General features: G+C 31.8%; 1 protein-coding gene across 2 annotated transcripts; it reads right to left on the bottom strand.

Moving 5' to 3' along the window:
* Window positions 1–1,058: 1,058 nt before the first annotated feature.
* LOC141451008 (mortality factor 4-like protein 1) lies at window positions 1,059–20,791 on the bottom strand. Of its 2 annotated transcripts, XM_074121998.1 has the most exons (13): window positions 20,616–20,791; window positions 20,416–20,536; window positions 20,230–20,325; window positions 19,942–20,149; window positions 19,251–19,352; window positions 19,009–19,100; window positions 16,542–16,644; window positions 14,107–14,179; window positions 13,110–13,194; window positions 11,339–12,357; window positions 10,286–10,534; window positions 10,023–10,151; window positions 7,166–9,749 (listed from the first exon to the last, which is right to left on the bottom strand). In XM_074121998.1, the coding sequence occupies exons 1-10, from the start codon at window positions 20,683–20,685 to the stop codon at window positions 12,276–12,278; spliced, it is 1,032 nt and encodes a 343-aa protein (XP_073978099.1). In that variant the 5' UTR covers window positions 20,686–20,791; the 3' UTR covers window positions 7,166–9,749; window positions 10,023–10,151; window positions 10,286–10,534; window positions 11,339–12,275. The 2 variants fall into 2 exon arrangements, with proteins under 2 accessions (XP_073978098.1, XP_073978099.1); XM_074121997.1 differs by lacking the exons at window positions 13,110–13,194; window positions 14,107–14,179; window positions 16,542–16,644; ... (4 more) ...; window positions 20,416–20,536; window positions 20,616–20,791 and adding exons at window positions 1,059–3,957; window positions 4,141–5,027 and having other exon boundaries at window positions 6,550–9,749; window positions 11,339–11,942.
* Window positions 20,792–20,796: the final 5 nt, after the last annotated feature.

Raw genomic sequence — 20,796 nt, 5'->3', positions numbered from 1 at the left:
TAAATGGTTTAGCATTAAGCTTTCATTTTCGTAACTGAAAATTTTCCACTTGTACCTTTATTAATTTTTTTCATTTATTTTCGTTCCTTGCAAATTCTTCAAGCACCAGAGTTTGGCTGTTTGCAAAGGTTCCCGTTGCATTAGTTCCAGAATATCATAAGTACACACTTTCTTCTTTCCTAGCAGTTAGCTCTTACAAAATAAGGAATCTGATATGGTGTACGTTAATGAGGTGTTCCTTCCCAAGGTCTATTATGCCCAAAAATATTCTTTTCAAAGCGGTACAGGAGAGGTATACCGAGTTCCGTTCGGAAAAAGTATTCTCCATTTTGCTTACTTCAAGAATCAAGGCAAATCTGTTCACATATTTGACTTTTGTGGATGCATGATTGGTTATATCGAATTTCTGAGCAAGTATAGAACGTAAGTGAAGTTACAAATGTGCGAGCAAAACTGAAAAAAATTGTTCAAATTACAATACAACGTATAAATTAAATATAAACATTTGGTAGGTACCTTCGTAGTTAATGTAATAAAAGTAAATTTAATTTCGAAAAAAAAATGCCTGACAATTTAGTAATGCAGTAAATGTTAATAAGTTAGTAAGGTCGACAAATTAAACTTCATTAATGGCTACAATAATAATAAAGTTGCCAAATTTTGGCTCATTAAATCCCAAGAGTAAAGCTTTTAAGATTTCAGTTAATGAAAATAGGTTTCATGTGTTAGGAAGGCAGCAAGAAGGAGCTTCAAGGTTGGTTTGGTTCAGGGGAGATATACGATAGGAGTCTCTGGCAATTCAATTAAGGCAGATTTAAAATTTTCGTAAAGGTATATTTAGACTTCTACTGAATTGGATTTAAATGAAGGCGGAAGGGGAGGGATAAAGAGTGATGAGCAGAAAGCTGATACAGCTGGGGTGAGCTGGAAAAACAAGGGAATTCGGCATATGGATTCTGCTCGTGGACTAGGTCAATTAAAGACTTCGGACAATTCATTTTTGGAACAAACGTTTTAAAAATTTGAGAGTGATGCTTTGGAATATTCAAGGAGGTTGCTGAACTTCAAATTATAACTTTATTACAATTAAAAAAAAAACAAATAGAACAAAGAACTGTCTTTAGGAGGGATCTCACAAATCTCGTTGTGCAGTAAATTGTGTTATTTATTTATTTATTTTAGTACCAGTTTTGAAGATAAACTAAACTATATAATATGTAATTTTAAACTCAAATGTAATAAATTTTAACAAAGATTATCACAGCCACCAGCCTTGGTCGATAGGCAATAGTTTCTCTTTTCGCTTGATTTCCTTTTTTAACTCTACAACCTCAATTAGAAAGGAAAAACTTTAATTAATGAAATTTAACAGAACAATAGAAAAACATTCCAATTTTTTTTTCTAGTTTTAAAATGTAACTTTTATTGTAGAATTTTGCTTATTTGCTGGTATTATATTTGTTTTTATTTTGTATAAATAAGAAAAATATTTTTTATCTTTCTCTTTTAGAGTATCTATTTTATTCATTTTTACAATGACTCACATATCTTAATAGAGTACTCGTTTCCATTATTTTTTGCTGTTTATTTTTTTTAATCAATTCCTTTTTTTTACAATTATATTTAAACAGTATTAATTAAATTTGATTGCAAATAATCTATTTATAAATTTATAATCACATACGGGAAACGTTTCGAGGTAAACAACAATACTTTTTCAAAACCTAATTCCATCAGATCTTATTTAAAAATACACAAATTGTATCTAAATGAATACGTCACAAAATTGACGTTTAAATATTTATATCAATAAATAGATTCTTATCCAAATGTACGTTGAAAAAAACACAAATATATTCATTCTAGTAGCTTTCAGTGAAATTGGAATGGAAGATATAATTAAAAGGGTTCACAGGTTGTTTAATCTTGTTCATACCTGCTCTTATAAGATAAAAAATTCATAAAAATGAAAAAAAAAAGATGTTGATAGCAGCAGCACTGCAAGGGACTAGATGAATGGTAAGTGCACTAGATCTAGAAAAGGTTGGAGTAAACTACCAGAACTAAGATTTTCCTTGTCTAGAAGTCTCTTAAAGCTCAATGTGATGGGCAAAGTGATAACAAGAGAACATTGTCAAGAGGCCGCTAGAGCACTTGAAAAGGTTCTGGGTGTCAGTGATCATAGATATTGACTTAATTTACTAAAATACTCCTTACTCGATCACCATTTAAGAGAATGTTGAAAAAACTAAAAATCTAATTTGTCTATAAATTAATATTGAGGACCTCTTTTTTCTTAATGCCATTAGATCTTCATGCAACCATCCTGACATAAAATTGTAAATAATCATCTGTTTAAATTTTATTCAGAGAGGTTTAGTAAATTAGGATCAAATTTATTCAACTGATTAGATTCGCATAAGTTTATTGAAACTTCAAGAAACTGTGAAACAGGAATCGCATTCCATACATTTGTGGCATCTTTGGTGTGCGATTTCATATGTTTTCTTAAATTACTGTGGGTTGCACAGCTATAACCACAATCATGACACTCAAATAGTTCCTTGTCTGAGTGTAATTGCATTTGCTCGCTTAAATTTTCACATCTTAAACTACTAAAAATACTATCATTACATTTGAACGGTTTTTCACCAGAATGCGTTCGCATATGTCTCATTAAACTTGAAGAATATCTACTACTGTATTTGCATTGGAAACATTTATACGGCTTTTCGCCAGAATGTGTTCGCATATGGACTTTCAAATTTCCGCAATATGTTGATGAAAAATTACACATACTACAATTATAGGGCTTCTTTTGTGAATGCTTTCGGATGTGCACTTTTAAACATCTTAGTGACGCAGAATTGTAATCGCAGTCATTACATTTGTAAGGCTTCTCAATGGAATGTTTTGTCAAATGTCTTTTTAAGCCTGCTAAATTTGCACAACTGTACTTGCAGTCGCCACATTTATAAGGTTTCTCACCGGAATGCGTACGCATGTGTACTTTCAGAGATCCAGATGTGGTGCAACTATATTCACAGTCAGTACATCTATATGGCTTTTCACCTGAATGTTTTAACATATGTCTTTTTAAATTACCATTTTGCGTAAAACTGCAATCGCATTCAATACATTTATATGGCTTTTCTTCTGTATGTGTTCGCATGTGCACTCTTAAACAAGCGGTTGTGGCTGAACTGTAATCACATTCACTACATTTATATGGCTTTTCGCCTGAATGTCTTCGCATATGTCTTCTCAAACCTGAAGAGCTTGCACTACCATAAACGCATATATAACATTTATAAGGCCTCTCGCCTGTATGAGATCGCATATGTATTTTCAAACTTCCTGTTGTTGCAAAGTTGTTATTGCAATAACAACATATAAGTGGATTCTCGTTTCCATAAGTCTCAATTTTTCCTTTCAGGCACTCTTCTTTAAATATTTTAGTTTTTTCTTCCATCTGCAACACTTTGCCATTTGGATCCATACTTTTCTCTCTTCAATAAATCATTTCACTTTTTCTAATGCTTTTCATCACAAAACTAGTTTGATAATTATTCAAATTATGTTTCGCATGTGAATGTAATCTTGGTATCTAATGGAACCCATAGTATTTTATTACTAATTTAATTGTTACTGGTTCACTTCATTATCATAATTTTTCGTATTCTTAACAACCACTTTTTTTCCCCTTGAAATTAAGTGAATTGAAGTTGTCACTTTAAAGCATATATCTACTTACTCATTTTTACAGCCTCTCTAGTTTACAAAGAAGTAGCAATATCTACAATTTTTTTGTAGTTTTATTTATCTGATTTTAAATTCATGTTAAGAAGAGAACATCTTTCCTTCCCTCGATGATACGGCTTAGTTTTCACATGAGAACTTTATTCTTCTTTCCGGGATGTTTAAAATGATTTATTTGGTGCGTTGAGACGAAAAATCCTGCAAATTCAAAGCACGGAAAAAACTGAATAAAAATAAAACATGGAAACAGAATAGTCCTAATAAACACATGAACTGAAACTAAAATAGCAATTTCAAAAGACCAGTTCTTTTTAAAAATAATTAATTATAGATTACAATTCTTAAGCAAAGTATTTTCTTAAAAACTGTGGAACATTATACCTCAGTCAATACTTCAATAGCATATCTGGCGCAGCGTATAAGTATCATTCACTTCCTGTTGTAAAATCTTGTCAGATTTTATAACATTTCTCTTTACTAAAACAAAAATAGATTTACATAAATCATTCATAAATTGAGAGAAATTCAATCAATTATTCATAATAACCATACTTAATAAATAAATCCCATAATTCACTTTCCTCAAGCACTTATTAACCTTTTAATTTTAGGCAGCCTTTTTTAGGTAGCTTCCTCATTCTCATCCATAATCCTTTTCTCTTTTTAACATGCATGGAAGTTTTTTTTTTGTGAGCAATTACTTCTACGCATTTACATTAATTAGGGCACTTCTATATTATACTCTTAAATCAAATATAATTGGAACAACAATCTCTTCCTCATACACTTTAATAAATTCTCAAGCTTGTTTACAAAATGATAATTTCCTTTGTAACTCTACGTGCTATTCCGCTATAGAAAAGTGCCAATACATGGCCTTTGAGCTAAATTTCCATCTGAAGATATTTCTACATACATAAAGAACTACGTAAAAGTAAATTAATGCCTATTTTTTCAGGCGGCCTTTACGTCCATCCACCAATTAGGTGACGAGGAAGGAGGCGATTAGCAAATATACTTTACGAGTCCTCATATTAAACATTAAATAAAATCCAAGGCCTAGGACCGGGAATTGAATATATATTAGCTTTGCAGGTCTCGCCTCTAACCGCTCGGCTACCGTGGCGCCTTAAAGATCTACGTATTTACTTTTCTTGGTCACATTTAGATGGTCCTTGATAAAGTGACTATTGTGTTCTCAAGAAGAATCGTCCAATAATTCGCCAGGCATGCGGTAGTTTAGTCACTGGCACAAGCTGGAGCATCACCTGAAAGAAATTAGGGAAGTGTGAATTGGGTTGAATATTTAATAGTTCTCTTGTAGCAATCGGATGCCAGTCCCTTGTCCAAATCCTAATGTATCAATACTGTAGGATACGATTACTTTACCTAGTCTTTTACAACCACTTAAAGAAAAGGAAGTAACAAACGTTTTAGCCGGATCCACATAGTAATAAAAATAGTACTGAAAACTTAGTGTTTCTTAACTTCTACCTACCTGAGTAGGATAACTTCTGTTCTCTCTCATACATTGAAATTTTTAGAGCGCGATGAAACAAATATACAAACTGCAGAAATGTAATCAAATTATTCACTTGCAGTGTCTGTATTAATAAGTGACAAGCTTTTATTTTGTTCGAACTAGAATATCTGTTGAAAAACTACTTATACCCCCTTCGTTAGATATAACAGTGTTGCCTTTCTAATCATCTCTTTGTAAACTAATTTATTTTAATTTGCAAGGTAACAGAGTTAAACACAAGAAATCTATGTTTGGAAATATCAGGTTTGACAGTTTAGTTTTGTTGAAGTATTATGATTTCTTGAGGAGGGACAAATCCAATTCTTTTAATTAGCAGACATGCATTATTTTTTTTAAAAGTTATTAACTTGGAGATTGTTAATCTCGAAGCAGAAAGTGAAACTATCTTGCAAGAAACAAAAATAGATGAAGATCTAAATAATCTTAAAAAGGAAATCAAAATTACATAAAAACAAGGTATAATTTAGTTCATTTCTTTTACCTCCGTTTGAGCGTTCAGAACCTGAAGAATAAAGAAGATTGGATCATACATAGTTCTGTTTTATACCATTCCATCAAAAATGCCTTTCAAGCTAGGTACCCATACCCAACAGTGTTTATTCAACCAGGTTTTTAAAAGCTCGCGCCGTCTATTATTTTCAATAGCGACCAAAGTATTTGGCTTTACCTTATTAAATTACAAGAAATAAAATAACTCCATTATTCGCATATTTAGGCTTGAAACGTGAGTTGAAAACGCTCCTCTGAAGCTTTTACCACCTTTTAACTAGTTCGATAAGGTTATGAAGTTGACAAGTCATCGAAAACAAATGTATGTTCATTATCATTAAAGCGTTGCCCAACAGTTGTAAATATAATTAATTTAAGCAAGAGGAATATTTTAAATTCATTTGACCAAGTAGATAGCATCTCTTCTAAAAAAAAAAAATCCTGTGTTAAATAAGAAAAAGCTAGCATTAACAAGTACTTGGAGAGGAAGAAGACGAAGAAAGAATGGAATTGTTTCATTCACTGATATATTTTTCCCGTATTTTTATATGATACTGAATTTTACCTAGCAGCGAGTTTCCCTTCACAAGAATTTTGGCCTCACTTCGAATCTCTGGAAATAATTACATCAAGTTCTCTTTTAATAACAAAACCGCTGTTTTAGATCTTACTAAATTATGTCCTCTTTGTAATAAGCAAGTAAACCTATTCTACTTTTAAACAGACAGTCTACTTTCATTCCTGATCTTCAATCTTACCTCCAGAGCATCTCTTCCATTTTTGACGGTGAATACTACATTTTGTAGTTTATATGCTGCATTTCTCCAGTTGCTTCGGAAATGAATGGCTTCTTTCTGGCCATCTACGTGTACTTCGTCTCTCAGAAACAAAACTTAAACCACGAACAACTGATTTGCTAACAAACAAACGACATCAGACGGGACGCTAAATGATGTCATATTAGTTTTTATATCACTCTTGACAGTTTGCCCGTACATAACATTATTCCTTTATTTTTGCCAGTCCGCGAGTGTCAAAAAGTTGAAAACCACTGCTCTAGATCAAAACACTTGTTTTACTAATAACATTTTTGAAAGTCTAAGACATCTTTCAAACCGATTTCTACTGACCATTTTATGGGTTTCGTTTCCCACTTAAATGATATCTCAATGAGTTAAGCAAAAGATCAACGGTTTGCGATTTACAATAAATTACTTTTTTTTTACACGACTTTTAGTTGTGCCTGTGAACCAAAATGGTTATCTGACTATAAGAAAAAATTCTGTTTCTTGGGAGATTAATCGGCAGAAACTACTCAAATAAATTCTATTTTACAGATTATCAACAATAAACAGATTATTGATACAATAAATATACAAATGGATGAAAAATACTTTAATCACGAAATGTACAACAAAAAACACTTAAAATAAACAAATAGTATTTGTAAAATAATAGATGTTTCTCAACGCCGATAGCCAGGAGTGCTGTCTCTTTATACAGTTAAAATAATCTACAGTTAAAAATGACTTAATTTTATATTTTGAGATATAATTAAAATATATCAGACGAAAATTTCAAAAAGAGCATAAAAAGTAATGAATTCATTTAAATTAAATTGAATTACAAAAATATTTACATGCGAAAGAGTGGGAAGCAATAAATGTAAAATAATAAAAGAAAAAGAAAAAATAAAATAAAAACTAAGAAAACTGAAATATTCATTTAGTAAAAAGGAACTTTCTGATGAGTGATTTAAGTTTCAGTCCGGTCTCCTAGTTAAACCCCATCAAAATAGACAATTTCATCTTTCTGCAATTTTTGTTTTTGAAATATTTTGTAAATACACAAAATTTTCTCAGACTCCTTATTTTCAATGAAACAACTTCGAAAATTTGACATCACAATATTTTCCTTAACTAGTAAGAGAAAGTAAAAATATGTCCCTCTGTGACTACATTTGAATTATTAGGTAATCTTTCATTCCGTGAATGCACCAAAAATTTATTGAAAAAAAATGTAATGACCAATTAAATTATTTTGTCACTATTGATCCATTACATGTTAAAATAACATACTAATTAAAATTAGACAGGTCAACCAAGCACCTGTGCACATGATCTAATTGTACAATTAGCACCAATAAAATAATTAAACATTTCCGATACTGACAACATTTTTGGAACTTTTAAGAACGTGGCAAATATCAAGAAAATTGTCTCTTCTTGTAGGAGGCACAACTGATGGCTGCTGAAAATAGATGTGGGCTCTTCAAACGGTGATTAGAAAAAAAATGTGTGGAGAGTAGCGAAAATAAGGCTTTATAAGACAGAACTGAAGCCGGTAGTTAGTTACCTATAGCTCAGAAAATTGGGTCATGACACTTGCGGATGAGCAAAGGTTACACTGGTGGGAAAGAAAAATTTTAAGGAAAATATTTGGACCTGCGTGGGGACAGAGGAAGGCTTCAGGATCAGGACAAACCAAGAAGAGGCTGAACTGCTATGGGATCTAGTACAAAAGCTGGTAGACTTAGATGAACATATTCATCGGATGGAGGATTAAGGGTTCCAAGTATCCTGGTGAGGGAAGGCCGCAAGGCTGAGGAACGTGGAGGACGACTTGGAGACCATCGGCCTGCACGGTTAGAGAACATCGGCGAGGAACCGTGAAGGATGAAAAATTGGAGTGGCTGAGGCTAAGGCCCTTCATAGGCTGTGATGATCAGCTTATCTATTTTAAGCAAATTTTTATTTAAGACATTCAGCATCCGCTACGACAGGTAGCATCTGGCGAAGCGAATTGCTTCTGACGATTTTATTTTCTTAAGCATTATTGTGTAGTATTTGACTCAGTTGTTGAGCGGATCAGAGGTTACTAGAACATTGTGTTTATAATCAGGATTTACAGAAGTTAAGATAAATTCTTATACTTAGTTCACGACTAACTACAGTAATTTTATTAAATTTTTATGGCTTCCTGACTGAAAGTGATTTTATATTATATATTTACGTTCAGGTTTCCGATCTTCCTAATGTTATCATATTTATTACGTTTTTCTTGATGTTTTCGAATATGTGCTTTTAAACATGTTGATGTTGCAGCACTGTAATCGCATTCAGTGCACTTATATGGCTTCTCTCCAGTATGTGTACGCGAATGTCTTCTCAAAACTACCAATCTTGAACAACTGTAAGTGCATATATTACATTCAAAAGGCTTCTCGCCTGAATGGATTTTCATGTGTTCTCTCAAATTTCCGCTTTGCGAGAAACTAACGTTACACTCACTACATTTATATGGCCTTTCGCCTGAATGTTTTCGCATATGTTTCTTCAAGTCTCCAGAATTTGTACAACTGTAATCGCAAAAATAACATTTATGAGGCTTCTCGCCTGAATGGTGTCTTATATGTATTTTCAAACCACCTGAAGTAGCGCTAGCATAATCACATTCACTACATTTATATGGCTTCTCGCCTGTATGTGTTCGCATATGTTTTTTAAAACCTTCACGTGCTCCACAAGTGAAACAGCATTCACTACATTTATAAGGCTTTTCGCCTGTATGGATTCGCAAATGTACTTTTAAACTTCCGGATGTTGTTAAACCTTTATTGCAAAAACTGCACGTATATGGATTCACTTTTGTTTTAATACATCCTTGGAAGACTTCTTGGTCATGGGTAATTACAGTGTCTTCCATTTGCTTGATTTTTCTACAGGTTTTCATATCTTTCTTTCTTTTTCTTGACCTTATGTTATATGTTTCTGTAATTATTGTTGATTACGGCTTCTCGTCTTTACTTGCTGCAAAATGTAACTTTCAATTAAACACCTTCTTTCGATGCGCTTCTCCATTTGTCACCATAACTTTCTTTTCTTTTTGTCTTCGAAAGTTTTTGGTTTAGCTTCCTTATTTTATAAGACTACACTTCCAAGTCAACGGTACTCCTTTCCTTGAACATAAATACATGCTAAATTTTAAAGGCCTTATTTAGTCTTATTGACTTTTCACACAATATAATTGACAGGCGATTTCAGTACATTGATTAAAGTTATACACTTTCATTGGTTATCAATTACATAATAACAACGCTTTATTAGAAATAACCGCAATGTCTTCACTTCTGAGCTTTTACCTCCATAAGTTTAAAATTTTTAATTATAATTCAAATTAATTATTTTTAATTATTTAATATAAACGAATATATAACAATATGAGCAAATACTTCTCTGATTAACTGCGGATTTCCTGATCTAGATAATCGCTTTATTTTCTAAAAAATATTCAATTCCTTTGTTCGAGGGTAAATTTTCATTGAATCCACCGAATTTCATGTGAAAGTGACAAATTTATCCTGGATCAAAAAATAAAAAAAAATTTAGAGAACATAACATGGACATAACACTGGTCCATTGAGGTTTTCTATGTGTACTACCATTGCTAAAACTATTAATTTCACCCAAACGCAAAAGATGAGAAATATCATACCTTGAAGTTATTCTTCATTAATCATTACTAATCTAACTAAATCCGAGCTTTCATATGGCTAGTGATTACCATCACACATTATTCCTACACCATGTTACTTCATGCTTTCTTTCGTTTCAAATTTCCAATTCTAACCATAGAATTTACAGGCCCTTTCTTAAGGTTACAATTCAAGCAGCGCTCTGGTGGCCATGCAACAGTGTCGTGTCAAGTGGCGCTGTAGTGGCCACGGCCCTACTTAATGCAGTGCTGTAAAAGAAAAGCAAGATCAAATTCTCGATCTTCACGAAAAAAAAAATGTTTATAACTTTAAAGATTAAATCAATCTAAAATGAGTTGTCATACAACATTTATCATACAGTACCCAGATGCATTCACATGTGCCTTATAAGTCAACGCGATCTCCGACCGATCTGAGGGACACGAAGAATCCAACAGTTTTCCTATCTGCAGTAAATTATCTCTTTGTTAGTTCGCAAAAGAATCCAATGCTTTCATATAAAGCAGAATACATTTTCATCAAAAGAATATGATTTAATAGCAGCGCATTAATATCCTTCGAAATTTTATTTTACACCCACAACCTAAAGGCTTATTTTACCAATCCGTTGTTAGTCTAATGGATAAATCTGCCTTCTTAGAATGCTCAGGATCTTTTCTAGCAGTCTTCATTGTGATATGGCCTTTGGCCGCAGAGTGCCAAATATCTCATTTCGCAATCAAAGAATATGCGAGAAGCTGTTTCTTCCTCCTCTTTTTGGAGGTTCCGAGTTAAATAACACTACCCTGAAATGTTTTCATTACCATGAGCTGTAGATGGCTAGTTACTATAACAGACTGTTCCTACTCAACCTCAGGTCCCAATTTTCACAGATTGGTAATGAACTTTTTTCTTGTTTGATGCTTGGAATGGCGCAGAATTTATGGTGTGACCTCCAGATTTATTGTTCAAAAGTCGCTCTCACAATACCCTTGGTAATGCCAAGAACAGGCTTTGGATTAAGAATGGAATTGAAGCTTTATTCCTACCCATCAAATCAGAAATTTCCTCACCTTTACTTCTCTTTCACGTTCTCCTTAGTGCACGTCAAGATTGAAGAGATTTCCGCCAGAAAAAAAAACCGCTATGTATCTGCCACAAAACATTCAATAAATGTCCCCAGTTTCGCCATAAATATGCTGGCTCCTAAGCGAAAGCCTTCTGCGAACCTGTGAACGACGTAGTATATAACTCACCTATATTCTCGAACACATCTTTTACCAGAACTCACTAATTTCTATATCAAATATTTTCTCACTTAAAACTTAATTCAAAATAATTTAGCCTCAGGGTTATATTTACTTATATATGAATATAATAAGCTAGATAATATATAGCTTTTAATTTTAAGTACTTTCTGGAAATTTACACGAACTTTAAGCTTAAAGAATTAAAAAAAAAAATTGAATATCACTAAACACTCTACTTCCCTGTTCTGTTGTCTCTGTCTGCTTATCAGAACATCTGCCTCCACTCTACTTACACGTACACAATTTTTGTCTACCTCCCCTTGCTATTCTTCCACATTTTGCTCTATTATGACATAAGAGGTTATCGCAATACTTTTTGAAGTCGCTTCGATTATGCATGCCTTCAATACTTGACAACATATAACATAAAACATACAGTTCAACGACCATTATTCAATTTGCTGAAAAGGAATACCTATAACACCAATACTACTTATTTAAATTTAACATTTATTACAGATTAGAGTTCAACTCAAATATAAAAACATGTATCAACTTTTCGAGGTTAAACTTCCAATAACAGTTAAAGTATAGGATCTGCGCTCTATTTTTATAAGAGAATAAGAAAGCTCTCAAAATAAAAAAGAACAGTTATAAAAATATTATAATCTATTAATAACAAGGTTTTCAAATATTACATTTATACATAATACAAATTAAATAATTTCTAAAATATATCGATTATCACATACAAAAAAATTTAAGTACGTTGTCCTTCTGCGTTTGGATCTGCAATGTAGTCTTGTGTATTGAAGTATGTTGACGCATTTTTCTGAAGGTGCCTTAAAAAATATTTAAAAAAAAATGTTTGAAAAAGAATAAAATTTTGAATAATTTGTCATGTAAATCTAATCTTGGGGATAAAATACTAATTATCATCGAAATGAAGCCCTTTCATTTTTTGTTTCAGGCAACTCTTCATCAGATCAGATAAGTAAGCATGAAACCTTAACTCTAAAAATTATTACAAATAACGACATGCTATATTACACGAATATTACGGATCTTGAAGCTAAGTTACGTTATGTAAAACGGATCTTTTCTCCTGCAAGATAGACATCCTTTTCTCTAGTTTCCTCTGGTGAAGATAGATTTAAACTTCTTACTTACAGTCCCGTCCCGGCTTTCCGGCGGTAGATCAACTAATGACTGATAACACGAAACCCATCGGTCGGAATATCGAAAAATTAATTCAAACACAATTTTTGCCTAACTCAGTATACATTGGATCAGATGTTCACTAAGCTAGAGGATATCGGAGGTCTCCACAATTTGTCAATGCCGCATAGTTCAGTATATAAGCCATTTACCAATTCCTAGACTGAAGTTTAGTAACTCTGATAACGAAGAAAGCTATGCATAGCACTTTAAAGGTACCCAAAGTTAATAAATGCTTCACAAATTACTCTATTTTTTTTAAGAAAATTTAATTTAAGAAAAGAATGTGGAGAAAGAAGGCCACAATTGACTAATCTCCAATGGATTTTCAAAACTGTAAATCAATATAAATTCTTAAGCAATAATTACAACTTACTTCAAAAAATCTTGAAGATGAAGCAATAAACACTGGATATGTTTTTCATCTAGCCTTGAATAGGCAAGCGCTCGCCCGATTCTCACTAAAATAGAAAAATGAATAAACTTGAAATTCTTCACAACAAAAACTTTAGCCATTGTTATCTCTGAAACTTTATAGTATTTTATTTATTCGATCATTCGCTTCTTTTATTTATCTTCAAAATAAAACTAACGATAAGTGTAAAGAAAAGAAAAAAGTTTGAATGTTCCAGCCTCCTACGCATCTCACTGAGTAAGAAAATAAACTTACGAGTATTCTAATAATTGGTTCAACCCACATTATCTGCGGGTATTATTTGCAAAAATAGTTAGACAGTCCTGAACAATTAGTTGAAGTATTTGGACTTGGCTACCTAAAGCCCGTAACCATAACACATACACTTCCACACAGAGGCAACCTGTATGGCCTGCAGTGAACTCTGGATTCTGTTTATTGCATTAAAACAGCTTTAAATTTGACAAAATGTTTTTAAACATAATTCAAATTTTGTGAGCCTAATCATTTTACCTTTCATTTCATTAATATCAATGTGGAATAAAAAATGTGAGAAATTATTGAAAAATAAGTATTGTGCAGCAAAAGCAACTAAAAAATTAACAAATAGAAGTGCTGCATAACAATCTATTCGTCTAGAGATGGTTAAAAAATTAAATTAATTAAATTAAAAATGGAATACTAGCTTGAAAAAGAAATGAACCTATCCTACCTACTATTAACAGAACTTGGACCATCCCAATCGAAAATTGTTTGCTTATAAACCTAAGACATTAATATCCTTGGAATTCAATAGAAAGTTAAATAATTATAATACAACATGATGTATTACAATGAGGATATTAACTTTTTTTTAACACAAAATAACAAAAGTTCAAGAAAAAAAAAACACAATTTGTTCATAAGTTGCCATTATCAATCATAGTCATTCAAAAAGAATTGAAGGAATTAAACATACCAAAGAGCCTTAATAGGTGCATAGCTCCATATACAGAACTTGGTTTCATATTTGTTCCTTTTTCTCTCATCAACTGAAACATTAGAGTAATTGGTTACAATATTGTGAAATATAACTTTATAATTAAATTCTCACTCAATTGTCTCTTATTCATTTACATTTTTCAATGTATCATGTCTCCAAACCTAATTTTTTTTCTAATAATTAATTAGAATTAAATGGCCCTTCTCAGGGGGTTTCGCTAAGGGAGACCTCCTTCCATCTGCGGGCCTTAGAGCATTTTTGGGCTAGAGAGGCCGTTACATAGGGCCAGCATGCGTCATTTAAATCCATCCCGGAAAATTGAACGCGGGTCTTGATCTAGAGTAGGCTAAATCTGACCTTAAGGTACAAAAAAAAATCACTGCCGGTAGTTTCGCTGTAAGTGGATCCAGTCCCTGCGGAGGATAAGAAACGTCTCTTAAACGTGCCTGCCAGAATCGCTGCCTAAAGTTGTGAAGCCACTGACACTTGGAGAACAGAGGAGACAATAAGCAAAAGTGGCAATGGGGAAAATCTAGACCTTGTAAAAGAGCAAGATTTACTCTACTAGAACACTAAGAGGGCTCGTCACGATAAGCCTATTTTCTTCATAAGGTAAGGAGATTAACGTACAGCCCTTTAGCAAACTCTGCCAGGAGGAGAACCTAGTGGCATTCCCGTTTGCCGGCGTCATAAATGCAAGGTTGTGGCATGAGATGTTTAGAACATAAGATCACGTCGCAAAAACGACCTGGATCTCTTAAAAAGGAAAGGCTTGATCTAGTTAGAACTTTCAAGGGGATAAACCTTTTGGTTGCATGTAAATCTCAATTTTTTCACAAAATGCCTTAGAAATAAAAGTGAAGTTTGTGAACTGTAGGGTCGGTCATTTTCTAAAATTATTGGTTAACACCAAAAGAAACTCATAAAAATGAATTTCCTGAAAAAAAAAAAACTGTTTAAAATTGAACAAGATCTCTAAGCTCGCTATTACGAGTAATTGAAAGTAAAAGACAAAAATTAAACTAAGTAACTTAAAAACCATAAAATCATCAAACTCACTTGCTTGGATACAATCCATAGCAAAAAGTGGTGGAGTACTTAGTATAGCTTACATCAAGAAATCCCAAAAGTGAGTGAATAAAATACAATATGTTAAATATTGGGCGAAAAAACTCGAAATAAATGAGACAAATTTTTATAATAATTTAAATTAAGAGCCATTTGTGAATTCAAATATTTACTGGATGAACTGAATTTCGTATTAATAAAAAAACTTTTTGAATTGGACAGCTTTAACAAAAACGAAAAATAATTACCTTGCCGATTTGAGCCTGATTATAAACTTTCATTACAATGGAAACTGTTTCAAGTATCTCTTAACTTTTTTGTAAATATCTTTCTGAAGGGAGCGGACGAGAGACAATCAATCAGAAAATGAATTAAATAATATGGCTTGACATATTGCAGCTTGAGCAGTTCTTGCCTATATTGAATTTTATCTTCTTTGATGATCCTTGCATATTTATCACTCATAAGCGTAAAATCAATTTTGGCTATAATAAAATGGACATTACACTTAAAGTAATCTTTCTCCACCCAAAAACTGTTAATATTAAGCAACATATTCAACTGGAATCTATTAGCAACTATATATTTTTCTCTGTCACAAGAGCTTTCCACAATTTGAACTAGATTCTGAAACATTTCAGAATTGTGGCAGTCTCAAATCTATTTTGCCCCAATAAAATTAAGCATCTCCTTCAACTGAAGCGCACGATTAAAGGATTTGTATTAACCTTATATAGCTTAATTCAGCCATAGGTTGTATCATATTTTACAGCTTCCACCATCGCCTCAATATTCTCTCAAAACATTTGCCTGTTTCTATCCCAACAATTTGGAGTAGAACATACGATCAAGATTTAAAATTTTTTAGCTGCTCCCACACAACGAGCTTCGCATGCTGACAAGCCCACATTTCATTTCAGACATCTAAGCGAACTCTTTCATTTAATAAATCATAAATCTGGCAACAGGAAAAACATCAGTCAAATTTTAAAGAACAAAATACTTTTGAGTTTACAAGAGCACACCACCTAAGAAGCAGAAGTAGTTTCTCTAAATTTTCCTTAGCAAAATGGAACGCCTAAATTTTTATATGACTAGCAGATTTCGGATTCAGAATTTTCATGTTTAATTATATTACCATTACCAAAAGTTACTCCAATAATACCTTTGGTAAAATAAAATTGTTAATTACACAACAGTCTTACTAATAATTACTAAACCCATTTATTCTTTGGGAATGATTCCCCTAGATGTATCCATTTATTCAACCATTACACAATAATAGTTTCGTCAAACAACTAAACATGGTAGACCTCTATAATAAAATAGGTAATTACACTTACTTCTGTATATTGCTTCCTTTCACATTCATAGAGCAATTGAGGTCCCAACATAACATTAAAATAAGATCTAATACCGTTTACCATATCGGTTCTTGCATTTTCCCTAAAAAGAAATTGAAAGGTTTAAATAACCTAAAAAGTGAACTTCATTTCATTAAAAGTATGAAAGAAATATAATAAAAAAGTATGCGAGAAAAGTAAATCAATACATTTGCTTAATAATCAAAAGCTATGTCACATATAGCGCATTCACATTATTCTAATATATATGTATGTTATCTCTTTAATAAAAACTCACAGTTTAAAAAGTTAAATTAAAAATAAAAAGTAATTATGAGGCTAAAAAATGCCTACACCAACATACTTCAATGATTCTGTTTATTTATTTTTTTTAAAAAATCCTCGGTTTAAGTTCATTCTTCGATTAAAATGATTGTTAATTTATGTAGTAGTCAGGAGTTAATAATAATAGGTAATAATTAATCTGGGTTAATAGTATAGTTTTCTTCAACTACATTCTTAATCTGGGTGTTCTTCCCACAATTATGTTTATATGTAATATAAAGTAGATACAGATATGCATATTTTTAGGACAGCAAATAAATTATTAAAATATTATACTACAAGTCCTAAACCCAATTAAAGGGACTACAGTAAATTACAATAGAGAAATCAATGATTATTGTTAAATAATTTACTTGTCTGTGACATCTAAATTTAACCATCTCTAAAACATTCTCTATTATAATGTTCTAGTTATAAAAATTATTACTAAAACATTCCCTATTATAATGTTCTAGTAATAAAAATTATAACGTTCCAATTTGTATGATTTGTAGAGCTAATATTTCTTCACAATTCGGTAAAGAATTCATTGAAATCTGAACAATACGAAAAGAGGTATAAACGTTTAAAATTTGAAAGAATTTGATAACACCCAAAATTTAACCTCCTATGTATATCTCATCAACTATTAACACTAGAGTATTGCAAATTCTATCTTTTATAGAGCAAACTTTTCTGTATACCAAGGTAAAGAATTCATTGAAATCTGAACCATACGAAAAGAGATATAAACGTTTGAAATTTGAAGGAATTTGAAAAACACATAAAATTTAACCAATTTAACCTTCCATATCTCATTACCTATTGTCACTAGAACATTGCCATTTATACCAGTTCTAGAGCTAACTTTTCTCTACAATTCAGTAAAGCATTCATTGATATCTGAATCATATGAAAAGAGGGAGCGTCGAGTTTCAAAAATGCAATCTATACAAAATTTCGTTTTGAATGACATATCATTCATGACAATCGGTTTGCGCATTTAGGCAACAACAATAACAACAGTTTTTGAAAATGCCGTTTTTGCTAATTTTCAGCAACTTTTTTCTCGAAATCTGTAAAATCTGAGTTGTTACAAAAAACAAAATACAGCTATAAAGGGAGGATTTGCTCTATATTATAAAAGAAAATTTGAAAATATTATGATTTATAGAAAAAGACCTCCCGGACAGTTTTAATATTTATACAATATGAGCGCACTAGAAAAATGTCATGTGGTTTTAGTATAATTAAATTAAGAATTAAAATGTTTTATTCAGTTTTGGTTGTCCTGATAGCGATTATTCTGATTACAGAAGTTTCCATTATCTAGGTAATTCTATTTTTAAATATTTTATTATTTAAAGTCTTTATTTATAAATGTTACATTCATAAAAAAACAATAATCAAAATAAAATAATCACCTCTAAAAGGCATCAACCACGGTCATGGATCGTTGGTGAAATTTTTTTAAATAGCTGCTAGTAATGCGAAAATTCTGTGATCTAGTTCCTTCTACGTTTTTACTTTTTTAAAAACTAAGATTCTGATCACAAATTTGAATACCAATGAAAATTTTGTCTTTTAGCAATATAATTTAAAAGGCTATGGAAGTTTTGTGATCCACACCTCATTTTTATTTAATTATTTGTCATAAATATCAGAGATCGCGGGATTTCCTATCCATCCGGGTAGAAAATGTAGAAATACCTAAGAATATAAAATCAAGTCGGGAACGGAGAGACGTACGCTGTACCTTCTGCCTATCAGTGACTGCGGTTGCTAAAAAAAAATAATAGGAAGCCCCCTAATAGATACGAATGTTGGAACTCTTGCCGCGACAGTGAGAATACATAGAAGCCGCTAGAAAGAGGCAACAAGAAAGGCCCTGGTACACAAATGCGTTATCTCCAGCCATCACTGAACGCTGAGCTGTTGTAGTACAATAGTGCTAGCAAAAGACAGAAAATCAGAGCAGCTCATTTGAAGCAACGAAACTATTAGTTCCACTTATTCAGAAAACAACTCTTGCAGAATATTTTCAGAAAACGATTAAATATGTTTTTAGTATAAAGGCCTAAAAACTAAGCAAACAAAGCTAATGTATTGTAGCCCACAATATGTCTGCAACTAAGAAACTTACTTATTAGGCATTGCGTTCTTTGAAGAAATTTTCAGTGCTAAATATTCTTCTAATATACCATCAGCTGTAATCCTTAGAGGAAATTTTAAAAGCTGTAAACATTAAACAATGAACGATTAATAGGCAACATTTCAGATGCATTATTTGAATAATGGAGTTTCAAAATAAGCACAGCAATGCATAGAGAAATTAATAAAGTACAATTAGAACAAAAAAATAAAAGTTTTTGCAAAAATAATTACCTTATTCTGTACACAAATGTTCTGCCAATCATCAACCAATATCGGTTTCAATTCGTCTGGAATTTTAACTTTTATTTCAACTTTTGTAAGAAATTGTTCTTCCTAAAAATTAAACAAAACAGATTGGATGTAAAAATTGGATTAACAGAAAAACAATCAAATTTGTCTTAATTCTTTTCTGATTCCTAGCTTCTAATAGGAATGTCGATAATTCAAAAAGTTTGGTTTACTTTAAATGACCATTGCATTTTTAAAGCGAAATAGAAACAAGTATAACGGTAACCAATTTGTATTAAGCTCCTACTAAATAAAAGCATAGTTGTATTAAATATTAGCATTTATACAAGGCGACCAAATTAAAATTAGTTATCTAAATTTAAAAGCGATTATCCAACCTAAGAGTGAAAGAGATGTTTGCGGCAGCCAGTATGTGAAATTTTATCAAACTTTGCAGGAAACAGAGGAGTCAAATCCAATCACAAATACTCCTGCAACTGCTACATAAGGTTATTGTCACAAGTAATCTACCATATCCACAGTATAAGAACCACTCTTTTGATACCATTTAAAAATTTTTTTAGCCGTTTAACAATTAGTAAATTAAGTGATAAAATTCAATAATAAAAATTAAGTCTAAATGCATAAAATAGTACCAACTTCTTCCAACACAATAATAAGCGGTTAAACTTACTGATTCAACAGTTGGATCTGTTTTCGTACGCTTTCTCTTAGGCACATCACTAGCTGATTCCTGAGATGATGAAAATGTAGCAGAAGCACTTGTTTTACCAACATTTTTATCAGTGACTGGTGTTGAACTTCTACTGTCAATAGTATCTTTATCCTTACTTTCAGATTCTTTTCCTGAAATACTCCTTTTCTTACCTTTCTTGCTTTTTCTATTAAAAAAAAAATAATAATAATGAAAGACTAGAAATCAACCTTATTCTGTCAATAGTTTTAGGATAACCCGACTTACGGTTCTGTTTTCTGCGCTTTATGAAGTTCTTTCTGTTTTTGTAAGTTACTATCATTGTACTTTAGAACACGCGTTTCAGGAACCCATTCATCCCAACTATAATAACATATAATGATCAAAAAATTAATAGCTATATATATGAAAAAACAAAAACTTTACAATTATAACTACATACAAGTAATTTACCTTTTATTCCAACCTGAATAATGAATGTGATACTGCACAACTTTCTCCTTCTCATCAAACCGTGATTGCAGGCATTTTGCTTCATATATTAAAGGGCCGTGAAAACACAAAACCTTTTCCCCTGAAAGGTTTAAATGACAAGCATCACAATGAGTATGTAGAATTAATAAGTAAATAAGCTGAATTAAACAATCTCTAACCTTCTTGAAATTTAAATTTTGGTGGAACCTTAAATTCCTGTGAATCCCTTATTCTATTTGAAGATGACATAATTTTATCGTCTAGTTTCCCTTTACTTTACTTAAGACTAGATGTAAACATAAAACCGAAGGGCCACTTCAACCCACAAACTGCAAATACAAATAATTATTGCAGTGTTGC

This window comes from Rhodnius prolixus, unplaced genomic scaffold, assembly GCF_049639745.1.
Source record: "Rhodnius prolixus isolate KJV_2025 unplaced genomic scaffold, Rpr scaffold_8, whole genome shotgun sequence".
Taxonomy (NCBI): Eukaryota; Metazoa; Arthropoda; class Insecta; order Hemiptera; family Reduviidae; genus Rhodnius; species Rhodnius prolixus.
The sequence above is the reverse complement of the archived record's forward strand: the minus strand, read 5'-3'. Positions and strand labels throughout refer to the sequence as shown.